This window comes from Dasypus novemcinctus, chromosome 2 (assembly GCF_030445035.2).
Source record: "Dasypus novemcinctus isolate mDasNov1 chromosome 2, mDasNov1.1.hap2, whole genome shotgun sequence".
NCBI lineage: Eukaryota > Metazoa > Chordata > Mammalia > Cingulata > Dasypodidae > Dasypus > Dasypus novemcinctus.
In genome coordinates this window covers 106,185,927-106,204,309 of record NC_080674.1, presented here as the reverse complement: position 1 = coordinate 106,204,309, position 18,383 = coordinate 106,185,927, and the positions used below count along the sequence as shown (strand labels likewise).

General features: G+C 36.3%; 1 protein-coding gene and 1 pseudogene across 7 annotated transcripts in view; both read left to right on the top strand.

Moving 5' to 3' along the window:
- The window catches only part of SLCO6A1 (solute carrier organic anion transporter family member 6A1), a 205,668-nt gene that overhangs the window by 127,840 nt on the left and 59,445 nt on the right, over nt 1-18,383 (top strand). For all 7 annotated transcript variants that reach the window (XR_011646318.1, XR_009180713.2, XM_058276693.2 and 4 more), the window contains exons 8-9: nt 1,044-1,239; nt 18,112-18,265. Coding sequence is in view for 5 of the 7 variants with exons in the window: in XM_058276693.2 (XP_058132676.1) it covers nt 1,044-1,239; nt 18,112-18,265 (350 nt within the window). In the remaining 2 variants the exon portion in view is untranslated. The remainder of the gene's footprint in view (nt 1-1,043; nt 1,240-18,111; nt 18,266-18,383) is intronic.
- On the top strand, nt 1,254-6,386 carry LOC139436862 (60 kDa heat shock protein, mitochondrial pseudogene; annotated as a pseudogene).

The following is an 18,383-nucleotide window of genomic DNA, read 5'->3' as shown; positions in this document are numbered from 1 at the left end:
AAAAATACTTTATTGCTGAAAAATGCTAGGCATTATCAGAGCCTTCAGTGAGTCATAATGCTTTGCTGGTGGAGATATTTTTGCCCCAATGTTGATGGCTGCTGAATGATCAAGGTGGTGCTTGATGAAGGCTGAGGTGGCTGTGGCAATTTCTTAAAATAAAACTACAAAAACTAAAATAAAATAAAACTACCGTGGAATTTGCTGCATTGACTCTTCGTTTTACAAAAGATTTCTCTGTAGCATGTGATGCTGTTTGATAGCATTTTCAGACTCTTCTATGAAAAAAATTTAATCTGGTAAAAATGGAATTTTTATCTTATTTTTCTCTCCCTTTATCCTATTTAAATAAATAATTGCTATATGATTGGAGAAGAGGGGACTGCATCAGTGGATGAACTTTCTGTGCTGTCTTCATCTGGTTGAACATTTCCTCCTCCTTTTCCTTCTTATATTTGCCTCTTTCTAACACCTTATACTCATATAGATCACCCAGCCTTATATGGCTACCTGGAGTCTTGCTTTGTTGTGAAATTGTTCACATCCATTCACCAAACTAACTACGTATCCATTCACAGAATCAGTGGCTGGCGTGGTTAAATTCTTGTAAGACATCTCTTTTAACTTCTGTTGTGCAGGTATGTCTCTTGCTATAAGCCATCAATTCAGGTAGCTGGTCAATATTATCTCTCAACAAGACAGTGCACATCTTGAGGTTTTTGTTGTTGTGATGGTGGTTGTTGCATGGATTAAGTTCCTGGTTTTGTCTTAGGCCTCATTACTACCTAGGAATAAAACTTCACCATCGCTACCCTAGAGTCCAAAGCCTGTTGCTTCAACCCCACTCACAGGTTTGTGTTTCTCTTAAAGGTTAATTTTGTAGAGATGTTTATCAAAATCTTTTAGTTTTCTCTCTGTCTTTATATTAAGTCCATGTTCGCTCTATGTTTGGGGTATAGGGGACTGCAGCAATGTATAAGTTTATTATTGTCACCTTATTATTTTCTAACTGTGGTTCTTCTCCCCCTCCTTCTTTGTTTCAGGACTTGTTTTAATTCCAGGAGGTGCACTTGGCCATTTCTTGGGAGGAGTAATTATTTATATATTAGAAATGTCTTGTAAAACCATTATGAAATTTTTAATCATTTCGTCTGTTATAGCAAATATCCTGCTTGTGTTTGTAATATTCATAAGGTGTACTTCAGTGCAATTTGCTGGGATCACAGAAGATTATGAAGGGTAAATATATTTTTTATTATTTGATTTTTAGATCAGAACCCAATAATAGATTTCACAGGCAATAATTATTTATTTGGTAATCCTCATATGTTCAAATCATTCTTGAAATTATTGTACGTACAAAAGATTTGTAAAGGACTGGTTCATCATTCATTTTAATGATCCAAATATTATAATGATTTGCAAAGTACTAAAGAATAAAACCCATTGACATGATTCAGAATCTAGAAGTACAGGTCCTTATTTGAGTGGGAAACAACTAGGAGACAGTACTACCTCAGTGTACAAAACCAAACTTGCCTGTGTTCTTGAATTGGTTTGTCTCCCTTCTTATAGACATCAGAGAAGAGAATTGAAGTACATGTACTATGCACCATAGCATGATTTTTAAGCAAAATTTGCAAAAATTTGTAGAACTAGGCAAAGATTGATATTAAATACAGGGGAACAGAATTGACATTGGGAACCAAAAACTATGTAAATGAAAAAGATTAAAATTTCTACCCTACAGTAGATTGGCTTATCACAGACCAACACTTCCACTGAGAACAAGTAGAAAAGCTGAAGGAATTTTAAAAGAGTTGTTGAAATGCATGAAAAAGTTGTTCAGGTAACCAGGAATTGAAAGGCAAAGATTTAGGGAAAGGGCAAACCTGGAGAGGAGCAGTAACCTTCAGCAGTATTTTTCCTATAGAAATTAGCTGATTCTGGGAATTGGCAAGAAGCTGAGAATTTGGGCAAAGGGTATGTACAAAAAGCATTAAACAAGAAGAAGAGAAAACTATTATTTTTTTATAGATTCATGAGCCTGAAGAGGCAAATTTAGGAGCCAGCATATCAGAGATTACGGAGAGGTAGATAAATGAGATAACTATTCACTGGTTTTCACTCATTACATTTGTTGAATTGTAAAGCTGTGTATGGAAAAAGCTTAAGGAACCCAGCAGGAATCATTATGGGAAATAGAGGACATTTCGGCTGTATTGTGCTGCACTGTCAACAAAAGTTTGAGTTTAGAATACGCCCAGAGGAGGAACCCTGGTGAACACAAGAGGTTCTCAGTTGTGACAATACCTAAGAAAGGGGAACTTCCTAAAATACTATAACCTATCCAGAAGTTAATTTAGTCTCTAACTGGATTAATTTTGTCGGCCAACATTTTATCTAGCAGGTAATGATAATATCATGTAGTGCCTGTAAAATGTTCCACACAAAAGTCTGTCATTTAAAAAAAAAATTACCAGGAGGGCTAAGAGAAATGGTCAAACACTATGAGACAAAACAGATAACAGACTTACAGGGATCCCGATATTGACATTATCAAATAAGTATCTTATAATAGTATTGATGGAAGAAATAATATAAATGACTGTAAAGTTCTCATCAGAGACTATGTGGCCAGAAACCAATGGAGAAAGTATCTTTAAAGCACTAAAAGAAAAAAAAAACCTGTCAACTCAAAATTCTATATCCTATCAAAATAACCGTCAAGAATGAAAGTTAAAGAGATTCTCAGATGAAGGATACTAATAAGTTTTGTTGTCAGTTCTAAAATGAGTGATAAAGGAAATTCTTCAGCTGATTGAAAATAATACCAGAGGAAATATTGAGATGGAACTTGAAGGAGGAAGGAAAAGTAATAAATGATAAATATTTGAATAAATTTAAAAGACTAGTTTTTCTCATCTTAAGTTGTTTAAAACATTTATAACAATGCTTGGTGTGGTTTTTAATGTATGTAAATAGAATACATATAACAACTATAACTTAACATCGGAAGGTTATAGAATCTATATTATTATGTTTTCCACATTTTAAATGGAATGGCAAAATATCAACTTAAGCAGTAAAGCTAGATATATACTAGTATAACCTGCAGCTACAACAAACATTATAGCAGGAGTTTTTAACCTTTTTTGTTCCATGACCCCCTTTACCAGTCAGGTGAAAACCACAGAAGTCCACACTATACTGTGTATTATTTAATAACTACATCACACCTGTACCAACAGTCCCACAAGAATAATGTTTTTTTAATTTCAATTCAAGCTCATGGACCGCTTGTTAAGAACCCCTGCATTATAGCCTAACTCTTAGCTAAAAAACATAAAATCTCACACTAGAAGCCTTTTTAGCTTGTACGCTATGTCTGGTTTTCTAGAAAAAATTACAAGACATGCTGAAAAGCAAGAGGAAAAAGTTAGTCTAAATAGACAAAGCAAGCATACAAAATAGACTAAGATATGGCAGAGATTTTGGAATTATATTTGGAATATAAAGTAATATGAATAATAAGCTAAGGGACCTAATTGAAAATGCAGATAACATGCAAAGCCACATGAGAAATGTAAGCAGAGAGATTGAATCTCTAAGAAAGTAAGTGGTAGAAATAAAAAACTGTGTAATAAGATTGAAGAATGCCTTTGAGCACATCAGTAGAATGGACATGAGGAAACAATAAGTGAGCTTGAAGGTATGTCAATAGAAATGTTCTGAACTGAAATAAAAAGATACAAAAGAATGAAAAAAATGGGACAGATATCAAGGAACTGTGTGAAAATTTAAAAAGGTAGAACACACACACGTAATGGAAATATGAGAAGGGTAAAAAAGAAAGGAGGAGAAATATTTGAAGAAATAATAGCTGAGAATTTTCTAAAATTAATGACAGACACCAATTGCACAGATCCAGGAAGCTCAGTGAACAACATAAAGAAGACATACATAATGTCCTCCAGGTTCATTCATGTTATCACATGTTTCACAACTTCATTTCTTCTTATCACTGCATAATATTTCATAATGTGTATACTCCACAATTTGTTTATCCATTCATCAGCTGATGGACACCTAGGTGGTTTCCAGCTTTTGGCTATCGTGTTTGTCTATTTTTTTGTATTTTGTTATTATTGAAATGAAAATGCTTTAAAAACTATTGAAATGATGAATACACAGCTATGTTATTCCAAATACCATTGATTGTACACTTTGGGTGAATTGTATGCTTCCTTAATATATATAAATAAAATTGATTTGTTTTTAAAAAAGAATAAATACAAAGAAACTTCATGTTCAAACTGCAGAAAACAAAGAAAATTTTGAATGTAGTCAAATGGGGGATCAAAACTTTATAGAGAATACTGAATAGGAATTACATTGGACTCTCTTCACAAACCATACAAGTAAGAAGAGAGTGGAATGAAATAAAGTGCTGAAAGGAAAAGGAGTTCTCACCAATCTTGAATTCTCTATCTAGTAAAATTACCTTTCAAAAGTGAAGGAGAGTCTCGCTGCCGAAGGCCTTCCTCTCTACCTGAACAGTGGCAGAAATGCTTCAATTACCCCAGTCCTTCACTAGATGAGGCCAGTGTCCAGGGCATTGGGCTTATGCCAAAGATGTGAAATTCTGTGCTGATGCCCGAACCTTAATACTTCAAGTTGTAGACCTTTTAGCTGATGCTGTTGCCTTTACTATGGGGCCAAAGGAAAGAACAGTGACTATTGAACAGAGTTGGAGAAGTCCCATAGTAACAACAGATGATATGATGGTTGCAAAATCAATTGATTTGAAGGATACATATGAAAATATTGGAGCTAAACTTGTTCAGGATGTTGCCAATAACACAAATGAAGAGGCTGGGGATGGCACCACCACTGCTACTGTAATGGCACACTCTGTTGCTAAGGAAGGCTTCGAGAAGATTGGCAAAGATTCTAATCCAGTGGAAATCAGGAGAGGTGTTTTGTTAGCTGTTGATGCTGTAATTGCTGAACTTAAGAAGCAGTCTAAACCTGTGACAATCCCTGAAAAATATTGCTCAGGTTACCACAATTTCTGCAAATGGAGACAAAGAAATTGGCAACATCATTTCTGATGCAATGCAAGGTTTGGAAGAAAGGATATCATCACAGTAAAGGATGGAAAATCATTGAATGATGCATTAGAAATCATTGAAGGTATGAAGTTTGACTGGGATTATATTTCTCCATACTTTATTAATACATCAAAAGGTCAAAAATGTGAATTCCAGTATGCCTGTGTTCTGTTGAGTGAAAAGAAAATTTCTAATATTCAATCCATTGTACCTGCTCTTGAAATTGCCAATGCTCACCATAAGCCCTTGGTCATAATTGCTGAAGATGGTGATGAGAAGCTTTAAGTACACTTGTTTTGAATAGGCTGAAAGTTGGTCTTCAGGTTGTAGCAGTCAAAGCTCCAGGTTTTGGTGACAATAGAAAGAACCAGCTTAAAGACATGGCTACTGCTATGGTGGTGCAGTGTTTGGAGAAGAGGGGTTAAATCTAAACTTTGAAGATGGTCAGCTGCACGATTTGGGAATAGTAGGAGAGGTCATTGTGACCAAAGATGATGCCACGCTCCTGAAAGGAAAAGGTGATAGGGCTCAAATTGACAAATGTATTCAAGAAATCACTGAGCAGTTAGATATCACAACTAGTGAATATAAAAAGGAAAAACTGAGTGAATGTTTGGCAAAACTTTCAGATGGAGTAGCTGTGCTGAAGCTTGGTGGAAGAGTGATGTGGAAGTGAATGAAAAGAAAGAGCTACAGATGCACTCAATGCTACATGAGCTGCTGTTGAAGAAGGCATTGTTCTGGGAGGTGGTTGCACTCTGCTTCGATACATTCCAGCCTTGGATGCACTAATTCCAACTAATGAAGATCAAAGAATTGGTACAGAAATTGTTAAAAGAACACTGAAAATTCCTGCAATGACCATTGCTAAGAATGCAGGTGTTGAAGGATCATTGATAGTTGAGAAAATTCTGCAAAGTTCTTCAGAAGTTGGTTATGATGCTATGCTTGGAGATTTTGTGAATATGGTAGAAAAAGGAATCATTGATCCAACTAAGGTTGTAAGAACTGCTTTATTGGACCCTGCTGGGGTGGCATCTCTGTTACCCACAGTAGAAGTCATAGTCACAGAAATTCCTAAAGAAGAGAAGGAAGCTGGAATGGGCAGAATGGGTGGAATGGGTGGGGGTATGGCATGTGGCATATTCTAATTCCTAGAACGGTGCTTTACCATTATTAATGAACTGTGATGAGAAGCTCAAGGCAGTATTTATCACCAATAACTTGAAGTCATTTGAAGAAAAAGACAGAAGAAAAGGCTGGTTAATGTCAGAAAATCATGATAAGCATCAGCTACTGGTTTCAGTTGACAAATATAATGGCTTACTGATGTCATTGTCCATGCCTATACATAATTTATTTTGTATTTTTGAATGAAAAGATATTTGTACATTCCTGGTACTGGGTACAAGAGTCTTGTATCTGTGTACTGCTTTCAATTTAAATTACTGAGGCATTTTTATTGATTCTGTTAAAATCAGGATTTTAGTGCTTCCCTTCACTAGATGAAGAGTTAAGAAGCAGCCTTTCTGTGGAAAGTAAGATAATTATATGCAAAATTAAGAAATATCCAATTATGTGCCAAGCTATTGTGTAAAAAATTTGTTTAAATTTAATAGTTGTGTTAACTTTTCCATGGTCTAAGGGGAAAAAGAAATGAGAAATGAAAGCTAATTGAAAAGGGTGACTGGGCCATATGTGTAAAATATTGTCCCACCTACAGTGTTTCATATCTCTGCTGCAGACTAATCAACTTAATACATTGTTCCTGGAGGAAATTTTAAAATAAGGCAAAAACTATAATGAATCCTGTGGAAGTAATATTGTATTGAGTCCTGGTCATATAGAAAAGGATAATCTGTCATTTATTTTGTGAGCTATAGTTATTGCTCATTATTGCTCCAAACCCTTGTAAATGTGAGAGACTGTAGGTTCCTGTGGGTACTCACCAACGAGGAAGCAAAGTCTTGTAGTATTGAGTATATTTTAGTGGAAGGAGGAGTGTGCCATTGAAGCATAATAGGGGGTAAGGCATCCATATTTTGCCAGCAAAGTCCATGGCATCACTTCTTGATCTTAGATAATAGAGTTTGGAGATTTAGCAAGGTTGGTTTGTTTTGTTTGTTTGTTTTTTATTACAGTAAAGGTCATTTTAAGTGTTAAAGCATCCAATTCAGTGGCATTGTGTACATTCATAGTTTTGAGCAACTATCACCAATTTCTAGTTCCAGAACTCCCAAAAGGAAACCGTGGATCTATTAAGCAGTTGCTCACAATTCTCTCCTCTCCCCCACCCTGGTAACCACCACCTGCTTTCTAGCCTATTGTGTACATTTAATATAAAAGGTATATAATATGTGGCCTTTTGTCTCTGCCTTCTTTCACTTAGTGTGTTTTTTTCTTGGTATATACCCAAGAGTGGAAGTGCTAGGTCATATGGTAGTTCTGTTTAACTTGAGGAAACCCAAACTCTTCTATAGTACTGTAGTTCTACATTCCACCTCAATTTACAACTCATTTTCCTTTTTTTATACTGGCTCTCCTAGCAGGTGTCTAGTGGTATCTTATTATAGATTTAATTTGTACTTCCCTAATGGAAGTTGAGCATCTAGAAGTTATCACCAATGTGGCAACCAGTACCCATGAAAACTAGCTTATTTCAATGTTGAGCTTGATAAATGCATGGCTGATACACTAACAAGAGTACTCCCTTATTTAGGAGTGTAAAATTAGTGGTATCTTGTTTCAAAGCTGTAAAAACCTTCCCCAGGTTAGGATATAGTTGAGTGGCATGCAGCAGAATCTTATCTATCTAAATATATATACATACACCCGTACCGGGGGTGGTTAGGGTTTGGGGAAGAAACCTGACCCATATTTGTCTTGTCTTTATGTTGTCAAGTTCTTTGTTTGTTTGTTTTTTTCTGTTGTTTTTTTTTAATTAAAATTAATAGATCACAAGGAATGTTATATTAAAAAACATTTAAAAAACAAAAAACATAAGAGGTTCCCATATAACCCACTCCTCACCCCCCCACCTCATCATTTTTATAAATTGTATTTTTTTAAGATATATACTCACAAAAACAATGTTACATTAAAAAATATAAGGGGTTCCTGTATATCCCCAACCCCCACTCCTCCCACACCAACAACCTCCCCCATCATTGTGGCACATCCATTGCCCTCGGTGAACACATTTTGGGGCACAGCTACACTACATAGATAATAGTTTACGCTGTAGTCCACACTCTCCCCCAGTACATTTGGTGAGTTATGGCAGGATATAAATTCAGCATGTCTTGCCACTGAACATACAGGGCAACACCTATAGCAGTGATGAAAGGAAAAATGTCAAAAACAAAGCTTTTTCATTTTTTCATTTTTTTGAAACCCCAATCTATTTTTCCTTTATTTATTTCTCTAATTTATGCATTCTATATCTAACCTTTAAACCCATCACTATATCCCATTTTAATATTAATGGAGCCTGGCAATATATTGGGCTTCCTTTTTGAAGAAGTTTTGTACTACAGAGAGTTTTGAAGAAGTTTTGTACTACAGAGAGGTTCAACTAAGGTGGGGCAGGAGCACTTGTGTGGGGTGTTATTGGTGGGGGCACACAGTTGAGAGGGAGTTCTATGTACAGGGTACATAGAAAGGTTTGGATATTTTCATAGTGGTTTCAGTTGGAAACAACAGATGAGAGAGTGCTGAGTTCCTGACCAGGGAAGCTCTATCACATTCCCCAATGGAACAGCAACAATCTCCCAAGTGCAATGGCAAAGACCAACAAAAATGGATGATCCAACAATGAGCCCTTGATGCTGATGGCTCTGATTATGAGCCTGTGTGCCTGAAATATGAACTAGGGCTAGAGCTGCAGGGTGCCTAAGAGTTACCTCCTGACAGCCTCCATGCTGCTCAAATGTGGCCACTCTCTAAGACAAACTCAGTATGTGGATGCATCGCCTTCTCCCCAAAATGGGACATGACTCCTAGGGATGAGCCTCCCTGGTGCCAAGGGATTATCACCAAGCACCAGCTGATGATGTAACAAGAAAAAGAACTTGAATAAAGAGGTCAACTCAGACGAGGAGAATATCTCAGCCTACATGTAATATCAGGTGTTAAAAACTGCTTTATGACTTTGGATAAAAGGGGGAAATGGAAAGGAAAAGTTTATATGGCTATGTGTCTCCAAAAAATAGTTGGGAGGTCATCAGAAGGGTGATGCTTATGCACGCCTCAGCAGGGTACCAGAGACAACCAAGGTGAATTGAAACCCAGGTGCTGATTCTCCTGAGGGCTGCAGAGACCCACACGTTCTATGGTCATGGCAGATGGCTCTGGAATTCAGGGCCATGTCAGTTGGCCCTACTTTGGAGTTTGTGTTCCTGAGTGTAATGGAGTTGAACTCAGATATGACCTTCCTACACATGCCTCTTCGGTTTCTTTTACTGGACCTGTGGTTGGCATTTGGGGTGGGGTATACTCAGGAGACCGGAATCTCTGAGCTGTCCATATGAGTGCCAGGTCCTGGGCCTCAGCAGACTTGTAACTCCTGCCCTCTGGTTTCTTGGACTTACCCTGGTCAGCTGACAGGGAGGTGAAGAGGTTCAACCACCACACCAGGGAGCCGAGAGTGCCTACAGCTGCAAGCAGGAGAATTGCAACCAACATCCATGTGGAATCTAAGCTCCCCCTTGAAGTAGAGGGTGATTGGACATAACCATTCCAGGGTCCTCAGGATGGAGGAATAGAGTATGGACTAGAGTGGACTTATTGGTGTTCTGCTGGAGAACTATTGTGATTAGTAAGGAAAGAAATTGTAGTAGTGATGTGGAGAGGGTGGCTACGGTGGCTGCTGATGGTAGGGAGATGGAAGAAGAGATATGGTTTGGGGGCATCTTCAGGATTTGGAGTTGTCCTAGGTGGTGCTGCAGGGATAGATGAGATGCTGGACGTTGTGTGTTCTATCATGGCCCACTGGGTGGAGTGGGGGAGAGTGTGGACTACAATGTGGACCACTGTCCATGTGGTGCAACAGTGCTCCAGAAAGTATTTGCCAGGTGTAGTGGATGTGCTGCAATGATGGAAGAGGATGTTGATGTGGGAGGGGTGGGGTAGGTGGGGTGGGGGGTATATGGGGACCTCATTTTTTGAATGTAACATTTAAAAGAAAATAAAGAATAAAAAAAGTTCAGCATCTGACCCTGAAATATCATTTAGAACAACAAAAATACCAAAAATGCCCCCACATCACACCTCCTACTTTCCTCTCCCTGACCTCAGCAAATACTGTGGCCACTTTCTCCACCTTGATGCTAAAATTTCTTCTATTACTCATCACAATAGTTTTATAGTAGAATATTAGTAAGTCCACTCTAGTCTATATTTTATTCCTCCATTCTATGGACGCTGGGATGGTGCTGTCCTCTCCACCCCTAGATAAGAGGGGGCTTAGATTCCACATGGATGATGGATGCAATTCCTCTGCTTGGAGTTGTAGGCACTTTTGATTCCCTGTTCCACTGAATGGTTTTGGCAACTTTGTCAGTGACCATAAATATAGGTTTATTTCTGGATTCTCTATATTCTATTGGTCTATTTGTCTACCCTTGAGCCAGTACCACTCTATTACTCTAGATTGAACATGGCCCTTGTACATGCAAAGCAGGCACTCAACCACTCAACTCTGGGCTTTGTAGCAAGTTTTGAATTACAAAAGGCAAGTCCTCCAATTTGTCCTTAAGATTGTTTTGGCTATTCTGGTTTCCTTGCAGTTCCATCTGAATCTTAGTATGTTTTTCCATTTCAGGGAGAAAAGGCTATTGGGATTTTGATAGGGCTTGCAGTGAATCTGCAGGATATCTTGAGAGGTTCCTAAGTAGATATTATAAATAGAACTGAATTTTGACCAGATTTGTCAAAGTCTGATTCTGTGAAAGTATTATTAAGTGCTATAGTTAAACTTGATGTCTGTGTACATACTGACACAATAAAGGAAGATTTCAATGACCAAAATAACTGTACAAAAAATAAACAAATTACCTATATTATTCTTTTAAAAAGAAGTGAAGGAGAAATACTTTTACAGACAAACAAAAACTGGGGGAACAAATAAAAAGAAGGTAGATTTAAACCTAACCATATTGGTAATCACATTAAATATAAATGGTTTGAAGACCTCAATTAAATGGTAGAGAATCTTCGATTTTATTAAAAAGCAAGATGCAACTATATAGTGTATGTTCAAGAAATGCACTTCAAATATAGGCAAAACTAGAATAAGTATAAAAGGATAGAAAAAGATATACCATGCTACCAGTAATCAAAAGAAATCTGGAGTGAATATAATAACAAAGTTTTGAGAGGAAAAAATATTAGTGGGAATAAAGAAGACATTTTCATAATAATAAAGTGATTGATTCAACAAGAATACACATACAATTCTTAATATTATGCACTTGAAGAAAGAGCGTCAAAATATCTGAAGCAAAATCTTAGGCACTGTAAGGAGAAATAAGTCCACAATTGTCAGAAACTCCAATAGCCATCTCTTAATATTTAGACAAAGTATAAAAAAGATATTAGCAGACAAAAATATCAGTGAAGGTATAGAAGATTTGAATAACATTGTCAATCAACTTTCCGAATTGACATTTATAGGATTCTCCATCTAACAAAGCAGAATACATTTTTTTTCATTCACATGAAATATTTACTAAGTAGATAATATCCTGGATGATAAAACAAATCACAGTAAATATAAGGATTCAAGTCATATGATGAAATTAAATTTTCAGATCACAATGTAATTAAATTAGAAATCAATAAGTAAAAAAGGATTTCTGAAAATGACCCAACTGCTTGAAAACTGGATAACAAACTTCTAAATAACCCATAGGTCAAAAAATTTCTTCCTAAAGGAATCGCAAAGTATTCTGAAGTAACTGAAGCTCCAATATAATAAAATTTGTGGAATGTTACTAAAACAGTAGTTAGGGTAAAAAGTGTACAAATAAAAAGCTGTTTTAGTGAAGAAGAAAGGTCTCAAGCCAGTGATATTTGCCTCTACCTTAAAAGACTATAAACACCAAAAACAGATTAATCACAAATTAAGTAGAAGAATGAAAGCAAGATTAGAAAAACCAGTGGGCGGCGGACTTGGCCCAGTGGTTAGGGCGTCCATCTACCACATGGGAGGTCCGCGGTTCAGGTTCAAACCCCGGGCCTCCTTGACCCGTGTGGAGCTGGCCCATGCACAGTGCTGATGCGTGAAAGGAGGGCCGTGCCACGCAGGGGTGTCCCCAGCTGGTGTCCCCAGAGTAGGGGAGCCCCATGCGCAAGGAGTGCACCCCATAAGGAGAGCCGCCCAGTGGGAGAGAAAGTGTGGCCTGCCCAAGAATGGTGCTGCACACACAGAGAGCTGACTCAACAAGATGACGCAAAAAAAAAGAAACACAAATGCCTGGACAGAAGATGCAGCAAAAAGACACCGAGAACACACAACTGGGGTGGGGGGTGGGGGAGAAGGGGAGAGAAATAAATAAATCTTAAAAAAAAAACCAAAAAACTAGTGAAGCATGAATGAGAAAAACAATAGAAAAAATCAATAAAACTGCAAGATGGTATTTTGAGAAGATGGATACAATTGGTAAATGTCAGGCTAGACTGATGATGTAAAAGCAGAGACACAGAGAGAAAGAGATTATGAGAGGGAGACAGAGAGAGAGACAATTACTAATATCAGAAATTAGAGATGTGATGTCACTCTAGGTTCTACCAGTATTAAAAGGATAATAAGAAAATAATAGGCACAAAATTTTGTCAATATGCTTGAAAACATCAATGAAATGAATAAATCCCTTGAGAGGAACAATCTTAAGAAGCCACAGATACTCTATATCTCTTACCTAAATCAAATTTGTGGTTACTTTTCTGCAAGAAAACTCCAGGTCCAAATGACTTTACTGAGGATCTCTTCAAATATTTAAATGATAACAAATTCTGATTCCTACAAATTCTTCCATAAAACTGAATAAGAATGGATACGTCCCAACTGACTGTGTGAGACTTACATTATCCTGACAGCAAAACCAGACAAACACATTATGAGAAAAGAAACCTGCATACCTATATCAAAGCATAGATGGAAAAATTCATAACAAAATTTTGATAAATTGACTCCAATCACATATGAAAAAAAACAGGTCATGAATAAGTAAGATTTACTGCAGAAATGCAAATTGGTTTAATGCTTAAAAATCAATGCAATTTACTATGGTAACAAGCTAAAAATAAAAAAGAAATATTATGATATTAATAGATGCCAAAAAAGCATTTGATTAACTCCTACATTCATTCCTAGGAATAGAAGGGAAGTACCTCAACTTGATGAGGGCAAGTATGAAAACCTGCAACTTACATTACACTTAATGATGAAAAAGTGAATGCTCAGGAACAAGAAAGTGATATCTGCTTTCAATACGTCTATTCAAAACATTGTCCTGAAGTTTCTAGGCATTGCAAAAATGCAAATAGGAAAAGAAGCAAAACTTTGTTTATTTGAGGAAGATGTGATTGTCTATGTGGGAAATCTGATGGAATATACTGAAAAGTCACCAGAATTAACAAAATGAGCTTCGTAATGTTGCTGGATATAAGAGCAAAATATAGGAATCTATGATACTTTTATGTACTATTTACAAACAACTGGAAATTGATATTAAACAAAAACCATTAGCAATAGTTTGACTAAAAATAATTACTTAGGGATAACTCTGACAAAAATTGTAAAGACCCACACACTGATATCAATAAAACATTGCTAAGAGAAAGTAAAGAAATCCCAATAAATGAAGAAATAGCCTGTGTCCATGGTTTGAAAACTCAATATTTTTAAGATTTTAATTCTCCCTTAATTGATGTACATATTCAATAAAATCACTTTCAAAGTCCCAACAGGTTTTCTTTCTAAAAAGTGGCTAAATAATTTTAAAATTATGAAACTGCATGTACATGCACAAGCTAAAACAATTGTGAAGAAGAGCAGAAGTGAAGGACTAATACTATTTGATTTCACCTGAGGCATGCCTCTGTGGAATATGAATGTGTTCAAGTGATCATGAGGCATTATCTTGGTGGGTTGAGACCCACACAATAACCAAAAATATATTGAATTCCTACCTTGAGGAGTCTGATACATTCTCAATAGAGTAGCAAGAATCTCTAGAGTACATGGACAGTGCCTAGGGAAAGAGGACAGACCAATACATCAGGCCATGTATATTGCATCTTGTACTTATGAACCTTGTTCTTATGAAATTGGAACTTAGCCTAGTATTATATATTGCCTAAGATTTACCTCCTGAAAGCTTCCCTGTTGCACTAATGTGGCCTCTTGCTAAGACAAGCAGCATATAAACTCCCTACATTCCCCTTGCATGGGATATGACTCCCAGGGATGAACCTCCCTGGCACTGAAGGATTATTATCAAGCACCAAAAGCAATGCATCTGGAAAAAGACCTTGGACAAAGGGGGAAATGTTAAATACAAATGAGTTTTTATAGCTAAGAGATTTCAAAGTGAGTTGGGTGGTCATTCCAGAGGTTATATTTTTGCACCATCTTGGGAGGATCTCACTCTCAAGTGAACAGTTCCTCTAGCAGGGGGGCAGGGTACAGAGAAATCCTGAGAGCTCTAGAGACATCTGGGCACTATAGGCAGGGCACACAACTTGAGAGGTCACCACTCTGTCAGTGGGCCTTACCTTGGAACATATGATAACCTATCCCCCAATGTACTGGAGTTGGAGTCATTTGTAATTTTCTTACACTTGGTTCTTATGTCCCTTTTATTTGAACCTATAATTAACACTACACCCATAAAATATGTCCCAGATACTTAAATCTTCCTACTGTTCATATGCTGGTCGAACCCTGAGTCTCAGCAGTGTTGCAGCCAACACCTACTCTCCAGTTCATTGGACTTCACCAGGATAACTATCAAAATAATGATGATGGACACACTCACCTGAAAAAACAGAGAGTATCTACAACTGCAGTTAAGACAGTCTCATCCATCTGCCCCATGGAATCTAAGCTTCCTCTCAATAAGAAGCAGAATGGGTCCCGCAAGTGCAACAGCAAAGATCAACAAGGAAGGATGGTCCAATAATGAGCCCTTGATACTGATGACTATGCTTAGGAGCCTATGTGCCTGAAATATGAACTAGGTCTAGCGCTGTAGGGTGCCTAAGAGTTACCTCCTAAGAGCCTCCATGTTGCTCAAATGTGGACACTCTCTAAGCCAAACTCAGTAAGTAAATGCATTACCTTCCCCCTAATGTGGGACATGACTCCTGGGGATGACCCTCCCTAGCGCCGAAGGATTACTACCAATCACTAACTGGAGAAGCAACTAGAAAGAGACCTCGAAGAAAAGGGTACCTCAGACCAGAAGAATATCTCAGCCTACATGTTGGATCAAGTGTTAAAAACTGCTCTTTGACCTTGAATAAAAGGGGGAAATGATAAAAACAAATGAGTTGATATGGCTTCCAAAAAGTGTTGGGAAGTCATCGGAGGGGTCGTGCTTACACACACCTCGGCAGGACCCCAGAAAAAGCCAAAGTAGATACAACTCTAGGTACTGGTTCTCCTGAAGGCTACGGAGATTCACAGGGTATACAGTCATGGCACATAGATTTGGAGCTCTGTGCCATGTCATAGAGACCTGCTTTGGAATTTGCACTCACTGAGTGAGATTAGTGTGCCACAATGATGTTGTTAGTGTGGGAGGACTGGGGTGGGGGGTGGAGGGTATATAGGAACCTCATATTTTTTAGTGTAACTTTTTTTGTGATGTACATATCTTCAAAAAAATACAATTTACAAACATAATGTGGTGGTGGGTTGGGAGTGGTATATAATGTTTTTTGTTTTTTAATGTAACATTCCTTGTGATCTATTAACTTTAATTAAAAAAAAAAAGAAGAATGGGCATTACCATCCCCAAATCCTTAAGACTGAAGAATGAATAAACATAAAAGGGGAATGCAACTGCAGATAAAAGGAGACATTATTCTAGTAATGGAAGAATTCATAACATTAATATAAAGACAGTGGTCACCAGAGGTTCTGAGGGATGGAAGGGGATGAATAGGTGTAACATCGCCATTTTCTTGACACTGGAGTTGTTCTGCATGACATTGCAATGACAGAGACAGGCCATTATACATTTTGTCAAAACCTATAAAATTGTGTGGTGCAAAGTGTAAACCATAATGTAAACTCTAGGCAATCATTGATAGCAATACTTCAATATGGGTTTATCAATTGTAAAAAATATACCACACTAATGAAAAATGTTAATGGGGAAAAGAGTGAGAGAGAGAGGGGTGAGTGTCTGGGAATCCTCTTTATTTTTGATGTAATATTTATGTAATCTAAAGCTTTTTTAAAAGGAAAAGAAGAAATGAGAACATAGAAAGTGCTAGAGATGACTATTATTAACAATTTAGTAAATACTCCTCAAGTTAATTGATGTTATATTTTAAATGCATATATGTAGATATTTATTTTTGCAAATATAAAATCATTGCACATAAAATTTGGCAAAATAAATTTAAAATTATAAAATTGCAATTACATAGACAAGTTAAAATAATTCTGAAAAAGAAAAGAAGTGGAGGACTAACACTGTTTGATTTCAAGACTTATTATGAAGCTGTGATAAAAAACAGTGTGTTATTAGTATGAATGTAGCCAAATAGATCAAATAGAACAGAATAGAGTCCAGAAATAGGCAAACACATCTATGAATTATTGATTTTTGACAGGTACACGTGCAATTTAATAGAAAATATGTAGTCATTTTAACAAATAATGGAATAAGTATATATACACATGCAAACTAATGAAATTTAATCTATGCCATGCACCAAATGCAAAAAGTTACTCCAAAAGGATGGTAGACATAAATGTGAAATATAAAGCTCCAAGAAATATAGGAAAAAATCTTTGCGACCTTGATTAGGCAAAGATTTATTAGATATGGTACCATATGCATGATCCATAAAATAAATTGATAAATTGGGCTTCATTAAAATTAAAAACTTCTGTTCTTTAAAAGACCTTTTTAAGAGAATGAAAAAATAACAAGCTTGGAAAAACATATTTGGAAATCATAAATCTAATAAAGGGCTTGTTTCCAGAAGAAAGAACTTTCAAAACAATAATAAAAAACCAACCCAACAAAAATGGGCAAAATATTTGAACAGACATTTCAGCAAATAATATATATGCATGACAAATAAACATATGGAGATATTCTCAACATCATTTGTCATTAGATAAATACATATTAAAAAACATAATAGGAAATTGCTGTACAGTGTTTGAATGTCTAAAATTGAAAAGACTAACCATACCACGTATTGAAAAATAATATGGAGGAATTGGGACTCTCATTCACAGATAAAAGGAATATAAAATAGCATAACCACTTTGGAAAACTGTTTGACAGTTTCCTCAACAGTAAACACCGACCATATGATTTGTGCATTCTATGCTTTGATACGTATCTGAGAAGTATATGACTATATAAAGATCATACAAATAACAGCTACATAAAAGAAGCCCAACAATGAAAGTGTACACTGTATGGTTCCATTTTCATACAGTGCTGGATAATTCAAGCTAATTAGTAATAATAGAAAAAAAAAATCAGTGAGTGCCAGAAGATAGAGGAATTACAAAGGGGCATGAGAAAAGAGTTGGGGATGATTATGTTCATTATATCGATTGTGGCAATGGTTTTACAAATGTATACATATATCAAAAAATTCAAATTGTAAACTTTAAATATGTCAATTATATCTCTCTACAGCTGTTAAAAAAATTACTTCAATAAGTACCTTTTTATGGATTTAATTGATATCTTTATGTAAAATAATGATATTATAATTAAATTTTATCTGATTTTCACAGAACAGGGCAGTTGGGAAACCTGACAGCTCCTTGTAATTCTCAATGTCAATGTTCAACTTCATTTTATTCTTGTATATGTGGAAGAGATGGAATTGAATATTTTTCTGCCTGTTTTGCAGGCTGTAAATCTTCAAAAACATCAGGAAATCATAAGGTAATTATTATTTTTTTTATGTTTCCTTCTCTTTATCAAAATGTTTTACATATAGGTAGGTAGTGTTTCCATTTTACTCCTAGCTCTCTATATAGGATTTTTTTTCCTCTTAATTTCC